General features: G+C 46.8%; 1 protein-coding gene across 4 annotated transcripts in view; it reads left to right on the top strand.

Moving 5' to 3' along the window:
• Window positions 1-25823, top strand: part of SLC45A4 (solute carrier family 45 member 4) — an 82188-nt gene that overhangs the window by 24632 nt on the left and 31733 nt on the right. For 2 of the 4 annotated variants that reach the window (XM_040547378.1, XM_040547375.1), the window contains exon 2: window positions 24263-24891. In XM_040547378.1, the coding sequence (XP_040403312.1) occupies window positions 24648-24891 (244 nt within the window). In that variant the 5' untranslated portion in view covers window positions 24263-24647. Of the gene's footprint in view, window positions 1-14569; window positions 14763-17458; window positions 17686-24262; window positions 24892-25823 lie in introns of all 4 variants that reach the window. The other 2 variants (XM_040547374.1, XM_040547377.1) reach the window with 2 other exon arrangements.

The following is a 25823-nucleotide window of genomic DNA, read 5'->3' as shown; positions in this document are numbered from 1 at the left end:
GGGGGGGGGGCTCCTCGCAGTCGAAAGCAAAACTCAGAGCTGAGATGTTCTGAGCAGTTCAGTTTCTGTACACTTAACACTTACATCCTCCCTTGCCAGCTGAAAGCAGTGCAACGTATCCTGTAGATATCCTTTATTAGTGGTGCTTAGACTTAGCTGTTGAACTTCCTGCTTCTGTGTCACGTTATGACAAAATTCGTAAATTGAAGCAACTGCCTTTCTTCTAGGACGGGCTCTGAGGAGCTTAGAGGCTGAATTTGGACCCGTCTCGCGAGTCTGTGACCTCAGAGGTTAATTACCTTTAAATTCACTCCAGTCTTGGCTTCAGTGACCGCTAGAAAGTAAGGCCTTGGTAATTTAATATGGCTCTGCTTGTCTGCTGAGGCTGGAATGTGTGGACTCCGCCGCTATCCCTGTATGAACTTGTTTTTCAACGGGTCGTTCCTAAAAGCTGGGAGAATAGGAACGTTGGGCAGTGTTTCCTCAGCGAAACTGCAGCTAAGGATCGAAAAGCTTTGATGTCAAAATGTTCAGTCAGCAACGCAGCTTAGGAAGCATGTTTGTGCCTAGGTGGGAGCTGCTGGCAGCCGACCTAGCTGCCATGAAGTGAGCAGAGCTGTGGACAGAATTGCTTCCAACGCTGCTGCGCTTCCAGCAGACGCTAATTTAAGTCGTAAACAGTTCCTATGCTGACTTTTGTCTAGCTTCGTCTTCAAATTCTGCCGTCGTTCTCAGTGGGACGCATCGTGGCTTCAAGCTTCAATTCCTGGAGCCGCTAGCCGGCTGCTTGCACGTACTGCTGGCACCTCTCCTTCCACGCTGGGCGAAATCCCGCACGTCTCCCATCACGCGAAGCAGCAGCTGGCGGTTCTTTCGGGGCTTAGCTAGCGGTCTGGTACTGCTAACAGCAGGCCACCCCGAAATACTTGCACTGAACGATCAAGCAGCGTGTGTTGGGCAAGAGCGCGCTCGCAGGGGTGTCATCGCGCTTCAGATTTAAAAAGGGAAAAAAAAGCTTCGCTTGTGGTTCAGTCTGACTTTAACCAGATGGGCGGTGTAAAAGCCTGCAGAAAAGAGGCAGAGCTCCTTGGATTGAAGCGGGGCTCGCCGGCTGATCTGCCAGGAGAGCCGCTGTGGATGCAGCAAGGCAGTTGGGTGATGGAGGGGGGAGTGTTAGCAGCTAGCAAACCGACAGCATGAAAAACTGCCGTGCTGCTTTTGGGTCTCAAAGGCTCACTCCCGTGACCTTCACCTGTGTGACTGGCGAAGCCCCAGGCTGTGCCCTGCTTCTGCTCTAGGCAGGAGGGTCAACAAAACACCTTTTGGTGGTGGTATAGCCTCCTGTGCTGTTGTTTCCGCTAGAGAAGGCTTAAACTGAGAACTTCTTCTGCCAGGACTCCCAGTCCTTCAGTGTGCAGCGTTCTGCCAGCCTCACGAGACGGCTTTCATTCAGGAGTGGTGAGCTTGGCCACAGCGAGTGCGGTGGCTGTCACTTGGCTGGATTTACCAGCACTAAGCAGATATTAGCGCTTGAAACAATGCTCTGCTTCAGCAGTGTTACTCCTACCCAGTAACTGTCTGAATCAATGAACTTCCTAGCGGGGAACTCCTGCGTCTCACAGAAACACAAAACGTGAGCGGTTCCGGCAAATCCAGCTGCCAGGAAGCTGAAGCGGAACATCTGCAGCCAGCACGAGTGACACCACGTGTGGGGCTGGGGCTTCGTTTTGGGACTCGCCCTCCAGACGGGCTGCCCCGGCCAGCCCAGGAAGGGAGCTGGAAGCAGACGCTTAAGCTGGGGAGGTGCGTGCTGTGAGCTAAGGGCTTTACGTGCTCTCGGTAAGCTGCTGCTGGTCAGATGACAGCTTTACAGGCGGCAGCTTATCAGCTACCCACACATCTCGCATTTGGGTCGCAGCCCTACTCACGGCGTGTCCAGTAACCGCCCAAAACTTCAGCTGGTGCAGGATATTCCGTCCTCCTGCTGGGGCTGAGTGGCTCTTGACCCCTCGAGCTCAACAGTTAGTGATATCGTCAATAAAGGGGTTATTCTGTTATGCTCCTATATCGTAGTCCTCTTCTCTGGGTGGGGGGGATGAAGTACTCTGCATTGAAAAGAGCTGAGTTCATCCTGTCCCATCTCAGCTCAGACAGAAGTTGCATCAAGTTAAATGCTGAATTTTGGGCGTCACAGCAATCCCTTGGGAGGTTTTGTGCCCTGGCACGCGGTGGCTTAGCCAAAGCCCCCTCGTGTTGGCGCTCCCAAGGGCTGGGAAGTCATTTAGAGCCTAGCTGGCATTTGTTATTGGAACAGCCTGGGATAAGCAGCCAGGTTTTCTCATCGAACTCGTTCTTGGCCGGGACGCCAGGCTATCGTTTGGTAATAATTTGGTTTGGCGTGGGAGCCGCTGCTGACCTCGGGCTCGCTCTCCTGGCGTGTGCTCTGCTCGAGCACGAACCTCGAGGTGGGGGTGACGGGAAGCCTGTCTCAACACGGTAATAAAACTAAAAAAAAAATGCAGTTCAAGCTGGGGGAGACTCGCTTTCCAGCACTTCCATCCTGTGCGCTATTAATATTGAACCATCCCCTTCAGCTGGCTTGATGCTGCGAGGTGTGACTTTGTCCTCCTTGTATGAGGACGGACAAATCTGGGGCTCTCCAGCTGTGGGAAGAGACCTTCCAAGAGCAAAATTCAGTTATTTGTTGCTACTCAGGTAGCAAGGCGCGGAAAGACAGGAGGTAAACAGCTCTTCTTGGCCCTAAAGAACAGATTGAAGGCGCTTTTAAAAAATCTTAGCGGTGTGTAAACAGCAAGAGGAAAGCATCACCCCCGAGTTGTTTTGATAAACTGTCTCTGAAGTGGTGTTCTGGGCTCGCAAGGCTGGTGATCTTAGAGCAGAGAGCCCAGTTCCTCATCTTGTTTTAAATGAGAGCTCTGATGTTTTCCTAACTGAAATTGAAACCAGCGTTATGCTGACCCTGCATATTTTCAGTCCTCCGCTGGCTGGCCCGCGCTACTTCTGCATGCAGCATACTCCGTTTATTTTGGAGGCTCGAAAACAAGCCGTTATCGCCCTTCGGTGCCAGATAAATAAATGATCTCAGTGGGGGCCGAACCCGCAGCTCTCTTCGGACAAAAACACGTCACGCTTAGCTCCTGCCTCCTGGCCTTGAGGATGCGATCGCTCTTCCTGGACGGCGGCCAGGGAGCGGTGCCTTACCCCGAGGAGCGGTGACTGCAGCGCCGTCAGATTTCTGTGCCACTTAATTTCCGAGCATCGCTCGCACGCGGTGAGCGATCCGCTAGAATACGCTTTGTCTGTCCGCTGTTTAACCCACAGCTTGCCTGTCAATCAGCAGGGCCTAGAAATGAGTTGACGAGACGAGCGAAGTCTCAGTGCTGGCTTTCTGCTTCCAGGTAACGAGACAGGGATTTATTTATTTTTTTTAGCGGGGTGGGAGAAGGCGTGCGTGCAGGGTAAAAATACTTCTCCCCTTTTACGAGGGGGATATCTGAGCAAGGACGCTGGCCTGTGCAGCCTGGCCCTGGGCGCTCCCCGGGGAGCGATTTGGCAGTGTGAACTGTTGCTCCTCGGAGCAGTGTGGCCGGCCAGCTAATTCCCAGGAGCTCAAAAAATAACCCAAAACAAATGCACAGCTAGCTTTAACGCTGACACATCTCGCACACACGTCCCGCTCGCTGTCTGAAACGTAGCTGGGCGAACTGGCACTTGATGTAGGTTTGTTCTTGCGTTTTCTTGGCTCTTGTTCTGCTTCTAACTAACGTGCAGAGAGGGAGAAGGGTTATGCTTCTTGGTGCAGGAGTTACCCTGGTCGTTTCCAGCATGGTGGCACTTGTGCGGCTCAGGCTGCCGTTCGCGTTGGTCATCACAGCTTAAGTCAAAGCACTTCACTTCTTCAGTGAGCTGAGAAAAAGAATGGCCTGACGGTGATCTGCACCCTTCGTGCTCCTACAGATATTGCAGGTAGCTGCTGGAGAAGTGGCATTCCCAGGCTGCTTGGGGTGGGAAGGGACCTCTGGGGCCGTCTGCTCCAGCCCCTGCTCAAGCAGGGCCACCTCCAGCAGGGTGCCCAGGACCATGTCCTGGTGGCTTTTGAATTTCCTCCAAGAAGGAGACCCCCCAACCCCTCTGGACAACCTGTGCCAGTGCTCAGCCGCCTATGAAGTACCCTTACCCTTCTCAGCACCTTGCTGGCTCACGTTCAGCCTGGTGCCCACCAGGACCCCAGGTCCCTTCCTGCAGCACTGCTTCCCAGCTGGGTGGCCCCAGCACGTCCTGGGGTTGTTCCCCCCCCGGTGCAGGACTTCACATTTCTCCTTGTTGGACTTAGACTCTTCTGAGCCCACCTCTTCAGCCTTGAGGTCCCTCTGGAAACCCACTGAACCAGATAAGCTGTTTGCGTGACAATTTGGGATGCCTTTTGACCCTATAGTACTAGTGGGATCTCATCTTCTTTGTGAGCATATGGGCTGGAGTGGAGCACTAGATAAAAGCTGTGGCCTTTACTGTGTTCTCCAGTAGCCCCCAGATAAGCTGTGCAATAAAAAGGTTTGGGTTCCCGTCCAGTAATTATTATGCCTGCACCTTCCACAGATGCCCAATGCCTGCTCATTTAGCAGACTTTGGGAAAAAAAAATACCTTTTTTAATTGCAAACCGCTGGAACTCGGGTTCATCAGTCCACAACCTCTTGGTTCATTCCGGCAGCCCAACGCTGCACAGCATTTCCCGGAGCTGCGCTTAGCAGCTTTCTTTTCCTCATTAACTAGGCTCCTAAATTAACACCCTCTAAAGAAATCAGCTCCAGTTCTGTGTTAGGGCTGGTTACTGAATAACTGATTGTAATTAATGTCGAGATTTATCACTGGGACAATAATAGCCACACTGTTCCCCGAACTTCAGGCTCTTTCAGAAGCTTTTGGTCAACAGGCTCCTTGTCTGGGTGGCTCTGGAAGGAGCCTGTGTAGGTATTTCTGAGTATCTGATGGGATCCTTCACTGAGCTGACACTAAACTGCCTCGATTATGGATCGTAACCTCGTTCTGCCTGCTAGGATTTTAACAACTGGTGCGTCCCTGACGGCCTGCACGGATCTCTCAAGTTGTAGAGGCTTTCCCTCTGACAGCTCCAGGCTGGTAAGCGGCCCTTGGTCAAACATCTGCACCAGAGAAAGCTTTAAGTCCCTCCGTGGCAATTACTGGGCTGAGACTTAACACCCAGCATAGCTTACGGAAGGCAAATTCTTCAAGTGAGCGGGGAATGAGGCTTTAGCGTTCTGTGGAGAGACGGAATAACGCGGTGTTCCTGCGAAACAGGGTGAGGAAGCTGCTGCAGTTCCGCGTTAACCATTTGCGGTACAACTTAATTTAGGGGGGAAAAAAAAAAAACAATTCTGACTTAAAGATAAGTGATCGAGGGGGGTGTTGGTCATAGCTCCCTAGCCTTTAATCCTCAGGGTGGAGTCCGACATCGGTGTGTTTACGTCCTTCGGCGCGGTGCGATGCGCTGCCTGCCCGCAGTTTCAAGGAGCGTGGTCGGGGTGGAAGTATGGGCAGATGAAAGCCACACCGTTGTTTATCTCCAGCGGCAGCCTGCAGTTCATTAATATTGCATCCACCCCTAACTTGGAAAATGAGAGGAAGCCTGCCAGTGGCAAATATTAAATGAAAACCAGTTCTTTATTTTTTGCTTCAGTGGCTGCCCAGCGTCCCTTCTAGTTCTTACCTGGTGGTTATGCAAGGGCCGTTAAAATGCTTCATGTTCTTGCTCCCCATCGATGCAGGGATTAAATAACTTCCTTTATTATAATTTTCTGGGTAATTGCAACATCTTTTCAAATAAGAACGCTGGCTGATTCTTTCAGTGAATTAAGGTTTTTAAAACCTAGGTTGAGAACAAACCAGGAAGCCAAGGCTGGGAACTTCTCGACCCCACCCTATCTGATAAAGCAAGCGAGAGCCCAAAACTTTTCTTCATCAACTTGTTAGCATCACAGGACAAATTGGAGCTCTGTAAGGTGCTAGCAACTAAGACTAAAGCTGTTTAAATCGTTTTTGCATCTACAAAGGTTTAAGCCTGATGTTGCCACCCTTTCAACCCCCCAGGAAAGAGTGGGGAGTTGAAAAGAGAAGGCTTTCAGACCAGTGAATAACTCTCTAATTATACGTATATTTGAGCGTGTAGTTTGTTAGATATTCATTCCTAATCTTTGTGATAAGGTTAGGCGCAGAGGGGAGCTGCTGACTGTGCAGGGGAAGCCTGGCGCTCTTCTGATCCGTTACACGAAGAGTTTTGCTCGCGGTGTGTGTGGGGAGGATGCGCTCGGAGTGACAGACAAGTGTCACCGTTAGCGATCTAACGGGATTCGAAGCACGGCTGTGGGGCTGCCAACACTTCTGAAATCAGCTGAATCACACCAAATGGTAGGCACAGCTGCTGCTAATGGCAGGGAGCTGCTGCAGTCTGGTGTTTTGCACCACGAAAAACTTCAATAATTGAGAGCCTGGGTAGGGCTAACCAGCAAGTGGGAAGTATTTGCCCAGGGGTTCGGGATTTTCAGCGCTGCGTTTCTCTTCCATGTGGCCAGAGTGAATAACCTGGTGCTTATCCTGAATGACCTGGGACTTATCCTGGCAGCTGCTTCATGTGCAAGGCCCTTCGCTCAGCCTGTGGCCATCCCGAGGCTCAGCTCCCTCGCCGTGCAGCTTGGTGGTGTGACAGCAAAGCCCCATCTGCTTCCTTCCTAATTCCAAGGGAAGGAGAAGGTGGGGGATTGGGGATACAGCTGGGGGATCCTCCAAAAGATGCCGGAGGACGACTTTGTCAAAACTAGCTGGCATTTCTGCTGCCTCTGTCAAATCGAAGTCGATTTGAATTGGTTTTAACCCTGTAACGATGAGCGAAGTGATGGCTGTGCTTTCTTCTGGACTTGAGCAGCCGCTGTGACATTAGCTTCCTGGGCAGGAGACAGGCTACATCTCTGCCACCAGTCATTGTGATGTTTCAAAGCTGACACAGCCCCGAGCAGTGCCTTTCAGATCATCCTGGGGGAGAAGGAGGTGGCCGAGACAGATGAGGAATAGACAGGCTCTGGAAAGCTGCCTACATAAGGAGTTTTGCGCACCTTGGTGGGACCGGTACGCACAAACCTGTACTGACAGCTGCTAGAAAAGCCTGCTGCAGTAAAAGGCATCGCTGGTCAGTTAATTTATGTTGTCAGGCTAGAATTAATGACTCCTTCAACGAGCAAAGATGACTGTATTTTGGAAAGCTCGTTGAAATTAATTTAGGTGCCTGCCTTGTTAGTGGGAACAGGTTTGCTGTGCAAACCCTTACCTTTCTTTCCCCTGGAAGCTAACCCAGATTATTTGTGATCTCCAGAGCTAATTCCTTGCTCTTTATCCCAGTCGGCGACAGCTCAGAAGCTGTTCCCAAAAATGCCCAGGGTGGCAAAAGCTTTTTAGGGCCAACACAATAGTGCATTGAAGAGATGGAGCAAAGAACCAAGGGTGTATTTGTCTTCTTGCTTCCCTCGTACACACACAGGATTGCTTCCAAGGTTATGCAGAAGGAGAGCCGCAAACATTGTGTCAGGAAAGATGAGTCTGAAGGCTTTCAGAGATTTGTTTGGAACAGTGCTGTGCGGCAAGACTGTGCGCCTGTAATTCCTAATAAAGGAGGCCCTAATTACCGTAATGTTTTCCTTAGTCACTTCACAGTTAGAATCACTTTTGTAAATGGAGATGCTCTATCATAATCTGAAGAGGACGGACTATTCCAGTCCAGCTTTGAGCTAGGATGCACTGACTGTGGTGAATAAATAACACCAGCTCTTGGTTTGGTAGCCCTCTAGAGAAACAAATGCTGTTTCCAAAGACTCTTTTCACTTTGCAAGCATTAACTTCATCTTCTTACTGACGTGTAGATCGCATCACTAGCTTGTAGCAGTGAGAATAAAGGAGTCTTTTTAGTGTGCTTGAGTTCCTTGGGTTTGGCCCATTCCTTGAACTGATCACGTTTAATAGTAAAGCATGCTAGAGGGCACGTACATGTGTTCAGTTTATTTTCCATACAGCGAAGAAATCCGGGCTCAGGTCTCTCAAATCCCTACCCAGATGGCTGGTTGTTCCCGGTGTCTATCCCTGAATAAACCAGAGTCTGTTTTGGTTGTGCTGAGCGCGCTCTCCTCTTCTCTGGATGTCGTCACGGCATACCGAACCCGTAAAGCTCCTGTCTCTGCTAATTTTAGTTCCGTGTTTCGAAAGCTGATAACGCTTGTAAAGTTTTGTGCTCCCTGTGAGTGAAGGTCTGAGCCTGACTGAAGCTTATCGTTATAGGACAAGCATTCTTTCATCAGGAAAATACCGGGCGCAATGGCACGCTTGATTTTCCACCCTGTTTCTCCAGGCTTTGTGTATGAGTGGTAAGACGAGGGCAAGCTGCCTGGGGCCTCAAAAGAAGGTGGGCTAAGACTTCTCCCTAGCCAAAAGTCTTCTGGGTTATCTGCAGTCAGAGCAACTAGAGCTTGTAAACGTCAGAAGAACTTTACGGACAACATATGAATTTTCTTGCCGGATTTATTTAAATGTCACCAGTAAAGCACCCATCCTGTCAACACTACTTATTTTTTTCCCCTCATAAACCCATAACTAGTTATCTTCTGCCTCTTTACTCCGATTAAGCTACGCCAAGCTCCCTACAACTTGACTGAAAACCAAAACACGAGCTCAGGGCAGTAACGTGTCACACCATGGCTGTTAATGCAGCACCGTGACTTGGGAATCGAAGTATCTTCTGTCTTAAAAATGTAAACCAAAATGAAGTAACCTTTTGAACTATCTCTGTTGTTCTGTACGATGACTTGTACTTCTTCAGAGCTGCCCCCTTTTTTCCAGATAGCAGAAGGGTGTCCAACTTAAAAAAAACTTCTTCTAGAAGAGCAAAAAGTTATTACAGGATAATAAATGCCTTTCACTTCAAGGAGATAACAGGGAAGTGGTGCCCCTGTTTTGTCTATTAAATTTTGGCTGCTCTACAAAGCAGCATTAGGAAATTTCAAGTCTATTTAGGCTCTTAAAGCCTAAAACGTTTGAGTATATATTATGCGTAACTGCGCATTGCTTCAATCAAATCTTAGTCCTCCCTGACATCTGGCAGGTCATTGTTCAAACAGTAAACACATCAGTTTATTGCATAAGCTGGTACTGTAATTGGAAAAGTAAAATGACTAAGCAGAGTTCTCAGTGAAGCTGCCAAAATAAAATAGTCCAGAAGGACGAGCTACTTTTTTGTTAAAATAAGCTTGAACGGCCATGAAATTCTTTACCCTGAGGGCTTTCCTCATTTCGACAAGTGACTAAGACCTAAAATGTCAAATACCTCCGTGTGCTGACCAGTAACTTTCGTCAACTTTAAGATCTTTGTTAGCCAAATGCTAACTGTACTTTCTTGTCTACAAGCTGCAAGGACTGAAGAATTTTTCTCCTGAATTTCCTTGTGTTAAATATCGGGGCACGCAGCTGCAACATGCAGCACGAGGGGAAAGTCTGCGCCTTTGCAGCTGGTAGGAAGGTAGGAAGTTGTGTGTCCTCGCAACTGGATGGGTAAGGATTGCGAGGAGCAATCTCAGCTTGCAGAGCCACAGGAAAGCTATCAACGAGTGTGGTAAGGAAGGAGTAAACCTGCTCTGCCTTTCTCATGAGAGATAACAACACTTCTGATACCGATAGCACGTGGAGAATGTGCTGTAATCTTCCCGGTCGCAGCTTAGGCCAATTTCCTCTTCTCTGAAGAAGAGATCGCTTAGTGCTGCCTTTTCAACACATTTTGCATTTGAATCTTATGGTCAGGTCTTTGTTTAAACGAGGCGAATAATTCCATGCCCTTCCGCCTTAGTCATGTCTCCTGGCTCTCCCCCTGGCTTTTTCTAGTTGGCTGGCATCTGTTTAGGTACGGCGTGCTTTGGGCACCGAAGCGTTCAAGATGAATGTTGTTTTACTGGACGAGGAGTCATTAGTCACGCGAGGTGATCCTCGCCTCCAGGAGCACACTAGGACAGAAGCAGGAGTATCTGTTTTCAACAGGAGACTCACTTGGGTTCCACTTCTCTGCTATAACCCACAGACCTTGAAAAATCCGCGATCCCGCCTTCAGTGAACTGTGCTGGCACGAAGAGTGTTTGAATGAACACTTGCTGGTTTTTCATTTTTAATTTCAGACTGGCCTCTGCAGTTCTTGCAGATCTGTTCAATAATTCAGTGCAATAAGTGATACTTCTGGACCAGCACAGGAAGACTCCCGAAATCCTCGTTAGAAATACTCTTGTGGAGTCAGCCACGCTTCCTAGCAAAAGATGTGGAAGTTGGTATACTGTTCTAGAAAGGCCGGTGAAATCCTTCATCAGTGCTAGTTTAACGAAACCTTCCTGTGTTTCTGAATAGGAGACTGTCTGTGGAAAACCTCAAGTGACCAAATTCAGGCAATCCTTGTTGTTTAGGGTCAATTCTAAAAGTCGAACAAACTCGAGAAGGCCTATGGCAGGCTATCCAAAATGCCAAAGTACTTGTAAGAGGGTTTTTTTTAGAAACTGTAGGCAAAATTAACGTCACCGCAGTCTGACCGGGGTCGGACAAGGGGTAAACTAAAAGAGGGTAGGTTTAGGTTAGATATAAGGGAGAAATTCTTCACTCAGAGGGTGGTGAGGCCCTGGCACAGGCTGCCCAGAGAAGCTGTGGATGCCCCGTCCCTGGAGGTGCTCAAGGCCGGGCTGGATGGGGCTTTGGGCAACCTGGGCTGGTGGGAGGTGTCCCTGCCCATGGCAGGGGGCTGGAATTAGATAATTTTCAAGGTCCCTTCCAACCCAAACCTGTTCTGTGATCTCTGCCAGTCACTCAAAGCTCACTCACTTTTTTGGTTTGATGCCCGCTTTCATAGCCATATGCTTTCAGCAGCTGTGACGCGTTCTATGCTTAGCACATGCACATCACCGTATCGAGGTAACAGCTCGGTCTGCTCTGTGAACACCAAAGCAACGACGTAGCTAAGTGTATACATATAAACTTAGCAAAATTGTTCCTTAATAATAGTTCCATCAAACTTCCTCGTATAAGCATCCCGTAAACAATTAGTAAACAGGCCCAATACAGTGAAATAATTCAAGGAAAAATGCTCTGTCCCGTCTCAACTTAGTGTTGTATAAATGCACTTAGCTGGTTCAGATGCTGGAGAAAGGAATCCTGCAAGTGTTAACTATTTTCATTGGAACTGGGTTGGAAGCCAAGCCGCTATCTTGTACCAGAATAAACTGATAAGAGAAAATACTCGGTTAAAAGTAGAACAGTCCTTTAAAGAAATAGACTGAAGACCCAAAACTCTTTTGAAAAGCTGAGAGTAGGTAATATTCAGTAGTCGTCCAGGTAATTGGCTTTGGTTTTGCAGCTTCAGCGCATTCCTTTGTTCTAGGAGTAATGACTGTCCTGCTGGTTTCCCCCGCAGATGTAAGCCCATGATTTCCTCTGTACCGCAGAAATAAGGCGTCCCTTTCTGAAACCGACCCGGTCAGAAATGCCTGGCAGCTTCGACTGGGCGCACCTGCGCTCACGTCATCCTGTGTGTGTCCTCTGCATGCGATTTGTGCTGCTCCTTGCTCAGGCTGCTGCCATTTTTTACATGTGGGTGGTTGTCATCTCCTGGAAGATTACCACCGAGTTGATTTTGAATGGAAAATCAGCATGTTATAGCAAGCGGAAGCCACCAAGAGGTGAAGTGATCAGAGGAGTGATAAGGGAGATCAGAGAGATCTAGAATACCCTGAGATCAGGCTCAGCTTTCTAAAGGAGCTGGGAGAATTAACATCCATCGCACTTGTAGGATCAGAGAACATAAAGCAATGGAAGCTTCGAGCAAAGAGCTGAATATCCTAGCTCCTGGTATCCCCGTTCCCAACAGCTTCTGCTGAACCACAGAAAAAGGTGAAATCAGAGCAAAGGGGAGAGGCTAAAAAATCTTGTACCAGCAATTCTTCCACCACGTGAGCAGAGCTGGAGCCAGGCTGCATGAGAGTGGTGCAAGGTGAGGAAAAGTCAGGTGAGGAAAAGTACAATAAAGGTGTGGGGATGAGAGAAGCTGAATGGAGAGCTATTTAAACTATCTTTAGGAAGCCCGCTCTATTAACTTAGGTGCCTGTGAGACTAATCTTAAAGACTCCTGAGAGCAGGGCACTGCTGTTTGTGTTTATGCTTCAAATCAACACTCACCAGACTTCACTTGCTGCTCCAAGCTGTGGTTAGTACGTATTTTAAACATGTAAAGGAAATACTGAAATCTTTCATCTATAGATGCTTGTCCACTTTGGGGATCCTGAATGTGATTTGTAGCCCTTACTTAACACTGAACGTATACTCAGACTATGGAGTCCCTTTTATTTCCTGCGGATGGCTTACACTAACTGCCGTGTGCACTTTGAGGTCTTTTTAAACAATAAAAGCACAAAACGAGGCCTGTTTTGTCTGTGGTTAGGTTACTGCTTCTCTCCCCTTCTCACAACTGAGTTTCCCACTTGCTCTGAGACTTCAGGCTCTATCCAGGGTGCCAATGAATAAAATCGTTGCTCGACCTGACTCTATTGAAGGCATCTCTGTATCGGGGAGCCGATGCATTTCTGAGGATATTAGATAACTGGCAGGATAACCTGGCAAGTCAGCTGTTGCACTTTATTGCCTTGCTTTTGTGTGCTGAAATTTTAGCATTTCCCTGATGATCCTGCTTGCTTTCCCCGTGCGCTGCTTTCAGTGCCTGCAAGTTTTAAAGCAGCTCTGCCCACCTCCTGAAGCACTCGTGATATTATCTGACCACAAATTCATTCTGCCTCTGAGAACGAACTGGAAGGGCACTCGAGCTGGTATGCAATTAGCTGTGCATAAAGAAGCAACCGCTAGATTAGCTTTGTTTTCTAAACAATCAGTCGTGCTTGCAGAGGCCGAACTTTTCATTTCCATGTTCTTTATGCCAGCAAGCCTGCGTCTAGAAAATGACTCAAGTGCAATCACTGTGAGTTTTACAAGTGAATTAACGTTGGCTATGACCTGTTGACCTCAAAGACCCCTTTTATGCAAAGAACCTCGTAGAAGAAACCTGAATAATCCAATAGAAACTGCACAACTGCATTTTTTACTCATGAACGTTCGAGAAAAGATGCTTTAGTTTGCATAAGACTGATTCCCTGAGGATGTTTCAGGTAATTTTAGGTTACATATCTGATAGTAAACTCCAAGAGTAATACTTGTAAGCGACTAGGTGCTTTTCAATCAGCATTTGCTGACAGAGCACGATCAAATTGAAGGTGACAGGAGTAAACCCCGCCTGGGAGGTAGATGTACTTTGATTTTTACCTGCCGAAGGTGACCGTCAGCTGTGAGATCTGCCCTAGTGATGGCACCAGTACAACAGCAGACCATAGAAGCACCTCAACCTCAAGTCTCATCCCATGGGGGTCTGGATGTCTGCTGCTTAAAGCGACGTGGAGGCTGAAACTTGTGCATCCTCTAAGAGGAGAGTGGCCGACAGTTATTCCCAAATTAGGTAAAAACGCCAAAATCTGACCAGCCTTTGCCAAGTGTTTCGTAGCTCTGCAAAGTCACAAGTGGAAGAGGTCTGCATGCCCCAAATATTTCCCCGCTAGCAGGTCTTCAGGCATTGCATCCAACTGCCAAGCCTCTTATTATTGCAGCGTGCATGTCGGTAAATGTCTTATCTCGCCAGTGCTAACGGGGTTAGAGCTTGGCAAAAGCCACGACTGAAATAGCATTTGTTCGTAGTTGAAAATCAAAATATGTTGGTAGCAAGCTGCTCTTAAACGCGGCCACCAGCTCTCTGCTGGGCTGCTTATAAACCAGCTGTCTAAATCCTGTGACTTGCAGTAAATTTGTCTAAAACAGATGGTTTGTAAATGCATCGTATTGGTCAAAATGTTGTCTGTTCACGAGCTCCTAGGAAGTGTAATTCTTAAGTGGTGTATTTCATGTACAATTATGCTTAAAATTGAATATTAAAATACTGCTGGTGGAAGTTCTTACAGTGTTCCTAGGTGCTGGAGATGTGGTCTGAAATCAGTGTGGTCGTGCAACCCTTCTAAGCACTGATTAATCCATTTTATGGGCAGGACAGCCGCCTTCTGGTATTCTTAAGATTTATTAATTCGATTAATTATCGGCGCTAAGAAGGGACTCGGAATATTGGTCCTTTATCTTATGCCTTACTTAAAATATACCGGCTACGCATCGCTGCTAGGACAGATAAAATGTTTATTTAAATAGTTCAGAAACTAAATGGAATAGCTGACCTTTATAGCCGTGAACATAAACACGTCTGGTGTTCGAGACGGTCTGAAAAAGCAGAGCAGGAATCTGCTCAAGTGATGGAGCCGCACTTTTGGCGGAGTGCGCGTCCTCAAAACTTGGTTCTGGTCACTGGTGTTTCAGAGGGGAGATGCTGAAGGTGTCAGTAAGAAATAAAATTCCTGTTAAAATACCTTTATTCTTTTCTTTCAGCGTAAGAGCAGTCAGCTTCGTTTCACGTGGGGCAAATAAAATGGTCTAGGAGCCCTTGATGAAAGGAACCTATGCAAACATTTTGGGGTGAGGACGAGGCAGAAGGGAAGGCATTATTTATTTGCACTGACGAGAGGCAGACTGTTTCTAGCAGTCGTGCTGAATCAGTGCTGGCTCAAACGGCAGGTTCCAGGTATGATTTAAACAGTTCCTTCTGAATTACCAGCCTGTGAAAACTGTGAAAACTCACAGTTTGGTCTGTGAGTTCATTTGAAAAAGGCAAAATGATAATATGCAGTGCGAGATGATATGAGCGGTTATATTTAGTTGTTTACAACCTCTTCGGAGGATCTGAGATGTGAGAAACTCTCTTCTGAGTTGTTTTGCTTTTCCTCCGAGGGAGTAATTATTTCCTCAGAATTAGGGAAACGTAGCCAGAACGTAACTTCTCCATCTTCGTTGGAGGGTGGACAAAATTCCGTGGATGCTTTCAAAAGCTCAACTTTAACAGAGCTTTCTGAGTCTGAATGATGGTAATGCATTTAGGGACTGCTAATTGGAGATAATTCCAATGAATTAGACTTTGCAGATGTTAATGATATGCTAGGGGACGTCAACTTAGGAAGATCTATGCTCTGTTCTTTTTTGTCTTGATCTGTTGAATAGCTTCTGTAATTGTCTGATACATCTTCTGGCAGTATTTGGGTTTCTTAAGCATTTACAGCCTGAGGAATCCAGTTGGTACAGCCTGTGAGTTTTCAGAGCAACGAGTATAATTAGCTCAAATGCCAGCGCACGAAAATAAAGGCAGTATTGTGCCCTTCACCGTAGGTGCGGTAACATCTGCAGGGAATATCTACCATTGCCAGTCCGGCTTGGCTATTTCCGATGGATGAATATTCATGCAAAACACTAGTCCCAGCCTCTTGTAGAAAGCATCGCTCATTCCGGGGAGTAATTTGCCAATGGTTGCACTGATGTAATTCATTTCCCTCACTGCAAGCAGGAGGACAGCCCTGGTCAAAGACCTTGCGAGAAAGTGCTAGTGGCAACGATGTCCTGATAGTTAGGATTGCACTCGCACCGCCAGCCGTGCTGGGTTGGACACCGTCCTGCCCTCTGCAGGAAGGTAAGATTGCTCCAGTTAATCCACTTAGCGACACGTCGAGATGTTCCCTGATGATAGCCTTACGGTTGTTTTCCTCCATTGCCCTGCCTCGTTGAGACAGGGGGGGATGAATCAGTTCTGCCCCGATGGAAGATAACTCTCGCGTTCGACGTGGTTTACAACTTGAGGATCGTTCCACTTGAGCTGGACCATACTTACCCCACGCCAAAGTTTGCCTGGGCTTACCTGACCAAGTTAATGCTTTTCCTTCGTTAAAGTTTGCATTTTCACAGCAGCATGGTTTGCACAACACCGTGTTTGATGGAGGGATCTCCATCCCAGCGAGTTTCTGATGACCAAACTGTTACTTCTCACTTTTGAATGCGCTCAGTGCTCGCTGTCTTGCCCTTAACCTTCATCTAATTTCGAGGGTAGATCCTGCCACTTGGAGATCCAAGATTAAGGCATGGTTTTGTGTGAAACTGCTTCAAGTTTTCCACTAGTTCGGAAGGTTTCTCTGCTGTTATTTGTGCCCATGCCTTCTTAGCAGTGTACTTGTTTAATATATCGCTATTAATACACTTCAGGCTAACAGGAGCGCACACAAAATATTTTTTTTGGTTTGTTTGTTTGTTTGCTTTTAGCGGTAAAGCCAAAAGGAAGTTTAATCAGATAATGGTACCTCCCCTGTTTAAGAAAATGAAGTATTTCCTAGTAAAAACAGCAGCGGCAGTGATTTAACAATGTAATCTGATCTAATATTAGTAACAGGCTGTGCCTTCAGGGAGCAGTATAACATCCAATCCACCGAATAAAGTCTGTCTCGCATTAAATTCTGGATCCTTCTTGAAAAGATGGCTTCCCAGAATTGGTTCAGCAACTTCATAAAAAGCCGTGCTTCCCTTCGTTTTTTAGGTTTACCACCGGCAGGGCTGGAGTCGGGCACTCGTTTAGGTCAGGTTTTAATAATTTCTGGCATTTTGTATACATACCAAGGAAAGGGTGCAATAATTAATCCTGAACCCTTTCAAGATGAAGCCACACACACTTTTGCTCTTATTTCATCTGGGTTTCTTGGGGGAGTCGGGGATGTCAGAGTATGGCCTCGAAATTGGGAGAGCTGCCAGAACCCTTTGCTTTCCCTAGATAAGTGTATTTTCCAAAAGTTACGGCCTTTTTCCTTTTCTCCTTTTTTCCTTGTCTCCTTTTCTCCTTTTTTCCTTGTCTCCTTTTCTCCTTTTTTCCTTTCCTTTCCCCTGTCCCCTGTCCCCTGTCCCCTGTCCCCTGTCCCCTGTCCCCTGTCCCCTTTCCCCTTTCCCCTTTCCCCTGTCCCCGTCTCAGTTCTCAACACAAACTTGCTCCAGATCTCATCCCAGTCTCCTCTCGGTGTCAGCTGTAGGGTTGCTTAGGCACGATCTCCTTGTAAAACAAGCCGGTTTACGCTGTTTGGATTCGATGGCTCTGATTACCTGCCTGATGGATTAAATGTTAGGACATGTCAAACGCGGTTCTTTATTGCACCCAGTTAGCCTTAACCTTTTTCCTTTGGCAGGCTTTTCGCGATTCGGAACAGGTTAGTCCTGTTTAATGTAAAATCAGAGGTTGACTTTCGGTGTCAGGAGAAGTGTTGCTCACATACGGGGCTGTTAAGTAACATGTGGTGTAACTGCGTTAAAAAAAAATTGGTGAACGAGCCCAGCCTTCCCCTCCTGTTAGGGTTAGCGCAGTTCTGTTTTTAGAAAGCAGCGCCTGAAAACCCTTCTGTGTTTGCATTTAACTAGGTGAGGAGTCCTAATGGGAATTTAATCAGCCACGGGGCTGTAATTGCTGCCTTTTTGAACCGAAGGCCTCGTGACTCGGTTACGCGCTGGTGCTTCTAGAAGGGTGCAGGATTTTTGCTTGTAAACGTTTGCGAAGGAGCAGCGCAGGACGATGGAAGGATCCAGCCCCCTTGCACAACGCCAGCAGAGCTCTTGAGTGCGTTTGTCCAGCAGGGTCAGAAATTCAGGTACGTTTTCTAGCTGCTTTTCATCCTCCTACCGCGGCCGAACACTCGAGCCTTGGTATGGGCCAGAGAAACTTCCCCTGTGGCCAGTTCTGTTACTATAAACAGCTGCTAATAATTAGCAACAGAGCCACAAAACACCCGGGCAGAAAATAGCTGCCTGTTGGCTAAGCGAGTGGCATTCTGCCTTGCACCTCTCAAGTACTGCGAGGCAGAATAAATGCCGGCACTGGCGGCTGAAGATCCTCCTTCCGAGGAGGAGGAGCGTGGAGCTGAGCAGGTGAGTCTGCTTTTTGACCTTGCTGCTGCAGGGATCTGCCGACAGCTTCTTTGCACCCTGGGAGCTGCAGTTTCACACTGGGTTTGGGTGGGAACAACCCAAATTGTTACTTCTAGCTGTTGCTATCGCTCCCATCCCCTGATGTGTTGGTGTGGAGCCACGCAGCCAGGTAAAACCAACCTGAGCCACGCAGCCAGGTAATACCGACCTGACTTTGTTAAAGATACGTTGATCTTTCTGGCTGTGCTTTTGTCAGGTTGGTTTTTAACCTAGACCAGCTTCATAAATGCTCGTGGGGTTGTGCAGGAAGGGGTGGGAGTAAGGAAGAAAAGGAAGAACAGAGTGCTGCTTTTAGAGGAAGTACTTGTTTATGCTAACTCGAAGTGATTGAGAAACCTATAGCATAAGCAGCGTGAGAGGCTGGCTGTGTATTTTATGTATGCCTTCAAGAGCAGCAGATTGCAAAGCCAAAGTTCCCTTGCTAGTGAAGCTGGCTGTCCCAGCAGAACGGATTGCTGGTAAATGTGAAGCTGTGCTCAGGTTCGTGCTGCGGGGAAGTCGCTGTCTGCTTTCAGCAGCTGCTACCCCAGGGCTGGCTACCAGGCCTGTGGCAGATCCATAGAACACGGGGCTGGTGAGGGAGCCACCTGTTTCGGTACGAAGTCGTCTGGATCCCTCTCCTGGAACCGTTTTTGATGTTCTGAGAAGCAGTAAGTCTGTGTGAGGTGGCATAGCCGTGGTTGCAGAAGGATGAGGGACGGTCTTTGGTAGCTGCCCTTTCCCAGCACCGCGCTACTGCTCTGCTGGTGTGGTAGCGGACTGGAGCTCCAAATGCCAGCAGTTTCCTTGGACAACCGCCATTCTCCTCTTTAAAAAGGCACGGGCCCAAACAATGCATCATCCTGCAAGCCGGTCAAATGCTGAAGCAGAACCGAGTCTCCTTTTTGCATTTAATCAGAGAAGGAATAATAAATGATGTTTGTCTCCAGCGCAGAGGTGGAAGTGTTCAGCCAAACGTCTATTTAGTCTGAGGAAAAGCCAGATGCACTCAGAACGCCTTGCTTTCCAGTGCTAACATTAAAGCTGTACTTAAAGCATTCGAGATAACTTTTCAGGAGATGGCCAGGTTACTGGAAACTTGAGCATAAACCAACTTGACAAGTAAATGGGATGACTGGGCAATCGGAGGCTTGCTAGCCTAACATAATTCCCAGGCTGATTAGTGTGGCTAGCAGTGCGTGTGTCCATGGGGTGTGCTCCTTGAAGAAGTGAAAGAGGGTAACGTGCAAGATCCTGGAAGGAAGGAAGGCTTCTCATGTTAGACTGGCAGCTTCTGGGCTCTTTTTTGAGTCAAACACTTGGATATTTTGTGAAATATGCTTACCTTGGTTTTCTGTTGTTCTTGCTTTTCTCGGTGTCATGCACAATGTTACGGTAGGATCTGCTAGTGATTCAATGACAGCTGTGGCCAGAAACATTAAAACCTAATTAAATTCTCTAACAACTGATTTTTACCTATTTTCCCTGGGAAGTTACCGATGAACAATGGAAAGACAGGGGCATTGGTAAGCAAGGGTGGCTCAAGGCATCTCTTCATCCTTTGTTCCAGCGTCAAGAAGATGAAACTTCGTAAACTGCAGTCTTTGTTTGAGACAGGACGTGTACTGCAAACAAGTCCTGGGTAGCAAAATGCAGCGCTTCGCTACCATTTGTCAAACGACACGAGGAGGCTTTGATCAGCCTGCGTGCTTACGTGGGAAGGCAAGTAGGGATAAGGGAAGAGGCAGGTCTTGGAGAGAGATCAGTGGCTGAAGTTATTGCAAGGCACTTGGAAAGCGAGGATGAGCAGTGGGTTGTTTGCCTCGGCTCATCCCCCAGCTTATTCCTTCAGGCATTACAGTGTTTGCACAGAACGCTATAATATTTTCCATCCTTTTCAGTGTGCCCATTCGAATTTTTCTTAGGCCATGCTTCTTTTTCCCTTAAGGACTTCAAGACTCTGTAACTAGCGCACACAATTTCAGTTTTCTCGTGGTGTCCACTTAAACCTTGGCCAGTAGATGCAGTTATTGCTGCTTAATAAAGTGTGTGTGCGATCACCTGAAATGTGCTGCGTGCATCGTAGCTTAATTAAGGTCACAGGCTTTGGCACTGGCTCAGAATATCTCGTTGCTCGTAGAACGGTACATTCCTGTTCCTTGTAAGCAAGAGATATCTGGAAACGTGTTAAAAATAGTTCAGTCTTAAAAGATTCGGGCAGGACTGCTGTTAACCCCCGTTTATGCTCTATTCTGGGACCGATGGGTGTAGTGCCCATCACCTGATCTCCAGACGATGGTGTCACGGATGTGAAAACACTGCTGGTCGACCTCTGAGTCCTCGGCAACGCCGGGAAATGTGAGAGAAGTCATTTGCCCGAGGCGTTGCGTAATTACCTAGCGTGCTTCTCCTATCTTAGTGGTCATTCGAGAAAACAAAACCACGGAACTGCGTGGGCCACAAGTAAGGCCCATATAACTATTCCTCTTCTTTGGAAACCCAAGAGAAGGCAGTAATTTTCCTCGATGATTCACCCGCCTGCGAGCAGGACCTATTTGAGGCGCGGGATTACGGTGGGATCGCCTTGTCAAGCTCGTAACGTGCTGTTCTGTGCCTCGCCTCGTCGTGCTACGACTCATGCCTGGATGGGAGAGAGTACAGATTTAACAGATTAGAAGAGATCTGAGCAGCTTTTGTAAAATTTTGCTCGCAGGTTAGTTCTCGGAGTTGCCTGATTCATTGGGATGTTAACCTCCCCTTTCTTGTTTGTACCATGTGCAGTAGGGCCGGAGGTCAAAGTAAAGCATGCAGTCAGGTTGAAGAAGAGCTGGTGTCATCAAATCTCCTCCACTATACGCTTTACAAGTGTGCATATTTCTGCATTTAAGCTTCTGCTCGTACCCCGCCTCTGTACAGTGCCCGACATTAACCCCTTTGTCAGGCCGAGACACTTTGTTCTACTTTCTTACTCTTTGTGAGTCATGAAAACGCCTTTTAAAGCGTTAGGGAAAGTACACTGAGAGCGCGTGGCAGATGGGGTACGTGGTCTCGTCTTCCTAACACACATTTTTAAGTTACTTTGGGTGCTGCGTGCCCTGATGTACCTGCACTGCTTGAATGATAGGTAAAAGGTAAGCCTAATTCATCGTTTCTCTTTATTTTTAACCTTTTTTTATTATTTTTAGAAAGGAAAATATCACAGGACTGTTTCTTTCTCTCTAAAATGAAGCCTTTCAACCTCAGGAGGAAAGGGAGTTTGCTGTATTACAAATTCCCATTGATATTCAAAACTACAGTCAAAACTATGTTGTCAATTAAATTTTGGCTTTACCGGCCAACAAAGGTGAAAACAAAAAAATATTTGTGCTAGATACACACATGGAAGTGTGCCCTCTTTACTATTTTAATCCAACTCCTGTTTAGACGCCATTTAATTTAGATTTGGAGTTCTTTGCTACGTAAAAGCTTCTGTAATATTTACTTCCAGCAGGTAAATGAATTTGCCTGCCTTTTTGATAAGGAAGAACGCCGCCGTTCGAACTTGCCAAATTCAAAATGAGCTTGGGAAAAGAATCTGCCTGTAAGATGAGTCTGAACACAGCCTCCAGGGCTTACAAAAGGACTGGAAGACCTTCCGGAGAGGCTGTTGCCCTCCAGCTCGTGTGCTAGACGTGCGCTTGGAGTCAGATGAAAGTGCCGCAGGGAGACGAGCGTTACACTCACCACAAAATTGGCATAATGGACCGGCAATTCTGTGTTACTTCAGATAAAACCCGTCCATTGTGCCTCCCGCTACTGCACTTGAAGACTGCGACCGCTTTTTCTGGCGTGCTTAAAATCTACTGCTCTTTTTATCTGTGTCAATTACAGCTTCAGTCTGCCTCCATCCATCATCCATTATTCCTGTCTCTTAAATTACCCGATCGCTCCCCATCGTCTCCTGCTTCGAGCAGAGCTTCTCCAGCCCTCCCTTAAGAGCCTAAATCTGAGACCTCCTCTTTTGTCCTCCCTCTTTATCCATCCCGGTGACAAATGCTCCCAGCCCGCCGTCAGCCTGCTTGCGTATTCAGGCAGCCCCAGTGCATCGTATAAAATGTTCTGGTATGATGAACTGCCTTCCTGCCCTGCAACTACCTTGTAAAAGAGGTGTTGGGGGGAAACTGAGTCAAATCCCTCCCGGACGGTGACGCGAGGGGACGTTGAGCCTAAGAGAAAGCTCTGGGCTTTAAAGCCATCTAGTGCAGGAGCGTTATCAGTGACCTTAGCCTGTAACACGACGTGCTTGTTCTGAGAGATTTCCAAGTAGTAAGAGCTGATATGTAAACATTAAATTCTACTGAATGCAATTTTGCCTGCCTGCCAGCAATTAAGCGTTTTATTACTGTAATTAAAATAATCGCTCCTGCCCCGGAACCTGTACTCTCTAGGTTTTATTCACCCAGGCCTTCTGTTACGATAAGCGTGTGTGTGTTCTGTGGTTGTGTTTTGGTGGCGGTGCTGTTTGGTGTGTTGTTGTTTTTTTTATTACGCAGTACTTGATTTTGTATTTGTGATAAACTAATCGCTATTCGAGCAGCGAGCTGAAACCTCAGACGCTAGAGCAAGGTAAGAGAATCCCATCCCTTTCCTTCCTGCCGCGAGTTCAACACGCTGCTATTTAGTGGGCAAATGAACTCTGCCACACGCAGAACGTAGCAAATCCAAACAGTGATGGAAAGAAAACGCTTCATGGAAACACGGAGCTTACGAAGAACTTGAACAAGTTCCTGTGTTTGCCATGATTCAGTGACCCTGGGCACTGCATCTCAGCTCCTCCTTTTCGTACCGAATGGGTGCAGAAATGCTTTCTTGAGACCTTTTTGTTGTGAACTATTTATTACTTGTAGATTAAAACATTGGAACTTAAAACTTAGGTAAAATAACCTATAGCACTTAGTTATTTTAACTTCTCTCACGTGATTTGACTAGCTCAAAAGGAAATTATAGGAGTGAGTTGTTACTGAGGTGACCAAAACTGAGACTTCAAGTAATTTGGGGAAGTCTGGGACGAGACAAAACCCAGACCAAAAAAAAAAAAAAGATGCTTTTGGCTGGAAGAAGAGAAGCACTGAAGAAGATGTTCCCTTGCTGCACGTGTAGAACAGTGTGTTGGGGTCACGAGGAAGCAGAGTTGCTGCTGTGCTGCTTTAAACCCCAGACGTGTCATCTCCTTCTTAGGGCTGACTTTTAGGTTCGGTGCCTAATGGTCTGATTTACACTAGAGCCCGCAAAGAGGTTTGCAGCCGCAACTGGAAGGGCTGGGTACTTGTTGGGGTCTGGCAGCGTGGAACCATAGCCCTAGAGGTTTTGTCCTGGGATAAGGCTCCTTCTGAAATGCTTTTTCATTCTCCCAAGTGAACATTTGGTTGATGTGGTGCTGTATGTAAGGCACAAAGGAAGGGGAAGGACAGGAGAAGCCTGTCTTACCTGGCTGGGATATATTTCACGAATAATGTACAGTGCACCAACAACGTATATTGCACCGTTATTTCTTAATTAATTCGCTAGTCTCATAGGATAAGAGGCTGAAATGCTCAGGTGTGCGCAGAAAGTGAAGATGGTTGCGCATGCCATATAGATCTCGTTAAAAGTTTAAATATTTAAATGCCAGTCTTCAAAGTTACGTGCCTGATAGCTTATTTCTGCTTGTGTTGGCTTGAGGAATATCTTCAGTCTAAACCGGTCTGAATTTACACGGTGATGAACTTCTCTGCCAGGCCGTGCAATCGATTTGCTAGTGTTAGGGAAGTCCAGAGGAGCTGTGGGCTCTCAGATGTTCCTGCAAAGTAGCTGGCAACTTCCAAAAGTCCGACCTGGGCTGTCTGTGAGTAAATGGCAGCCTATGAATCACCTTCCTGGCATAGTGCTGGAATATCCCACGCTGTTTCTGAGATGGAACCTGCCTTAAATTTCCCAGCATCTGTTAGTCTGGTGCTGGCTGTGCTGAGGGTCTCAGACACCGGTATGTATTCTTCGGTGGCTTCGTCTAGGACCACAAACTGGATGAATTTAGGAGCTCAGATAAGCATCGTTTAACGTGAGGAACAACTGCATTTCACTGGCAAGTCCAGGGGTAGGAGGGATCGTGGAATAAAAGACCCTACAGGAGGCAGGGACAATGGAAAGCATTAAGCAGGAAATAGGGTATATGGTTAAAGGGGGGGGACACAATATCCTGAAAAAATGCTATTGAAATTTTTAAATGCTTGCTTTTTGTTGCAGATTAATCAGCCACTCGATGGGGATTAACAGTGGAGCACCTCTTTGTGTCGCCTTTCCACCTCTCTGTAGCAAGAATAACAACTTCAGCACTTCTTCAATAATAATTATGAAACTGGTATTAACTGAATGGCAATTATGGATTTTTAACTCTAACTCTCAGTAAACCAGCAAGCCATATGTTGAAATTCCTACCAAATAGCTTTTCGTCCTTGACGTCTCGTATCTGTACAAGAAGTTGCAAGATTCCTGTTTGTACAAGAGGAATATAAGCGTTTACTTGCCTGAGGAACAGAAGCTGAAAGAGAAGACACCCTGACTTGTTTGTGGAGTTATGGTAGTATTATTTATATAGATATAACAAAGATATATATATATATATATTTTTATGGTAATGAAAATGGCTCCCCAGAATGCTGACTCGGAATCTATGCAAGTTCAAGACCTACCTGTGGCACAGCTTCAGAAACCAGAAACCAAGGAGAATGAAAGCAGAGAGGAGACCATTAGTGAAGGGTCCATAGACCGGATACCGATCCGCCTGTGGGTGATGCATGGTGCAGTCATGTTTGGCAGGGAATTTTGTTACGCCATGGAGACGGCTTTGGTAACGCCTGTTTTGTTACAAATCGGTAAGTGAGTCTCGTTTCTCTTCAGCAAAACTTTATACCTAAATTCTCTGTGAAGTCAGAGGAAAAAGGGAGTGGGAGCTGATAACTTAAAAATGCAGATGGTAGAAAACGGGTTATGTTTTTTTTCATTCTTGGCTGTGCCACAGATTGAGTTGTGTGACCATGTTTAAGTGGGGAGGATTTTCTGTCTGCATTCACCTTGTCTAATACTGCTTTGCTCCATAAAAGTTTAACCTGGTATAAGTTTTGAGTTCATGTGTAAAACTAGCACCCTCAAAAGCTTCCAAAATTCTGCGTTAAAAGGTAGGTATCCTTGACACCAGAAACTTCAGGCTATAAAGGACTGCAGTGAAGCTTTTTCAGAAATGCTTCAGGTGACAGTACTTCAGAATAACTAGATGTTTAATTTAGCTTTTCCAACTATTAATGCAATGTTACATTCATTTCAAACCACTAGTGAGTGTTGTGTTATATGGTTGATGTGCTTTGTTTATAATTAACTACACAACTGCTATGGATAAGCCATGATACAAATAGCTTTAGAAAAAATGAGGGAGAAAGGGGAATTGGAATAGGAGTAGGTTACGGTAAATTTTGTGGTGAGTACTATAGTTAGGTGTCCAATAATCTGCTTGCAGCATAAACGATATCTGGTATTACCTTATCAAATTCAGAAAATCATGTTCTCTATCAGATACCAGAAAATATTCCATGAAAGTGAATGGAGACACTGCAGCGAGCACGGCTCCACGCGAATAAATCAATCGTGTGTGCACACCGTGTAAATGTGTATGCAATATAGGCGTGTGACATCTTTGCTAATGTTTGCTTTGGCTTATACAAGCAGCCGTGCCTTACAGCACGCTCGGTTGTGGCCAAACAGAAGCACCCAGCCAAGTCCCTAAATACTGCTCAATGAATGTTTTTCAACA

The sequence above is a fragment of the Cygnus olor genome, chromosome 2 (genome assembly GCF_009769625.2).
Source record: "Cygnus olor isolate bCygOlo1 chromosome 2, bCygOlo1.pri.v2, whole genome shotgun sequence".
NCBI classification, from domain to species: domain Eukaryota; kingdom Metazoa; phylum Chordata; class Aves; order Anseriformes; family Anatidae; genus Cygnus; species Cygnus olor.
The sequence above is the reverse complement of the archived record's forward strand: the minus strand, read 5'-3'. Positions and strand labels throughout refer to the sequence as shown.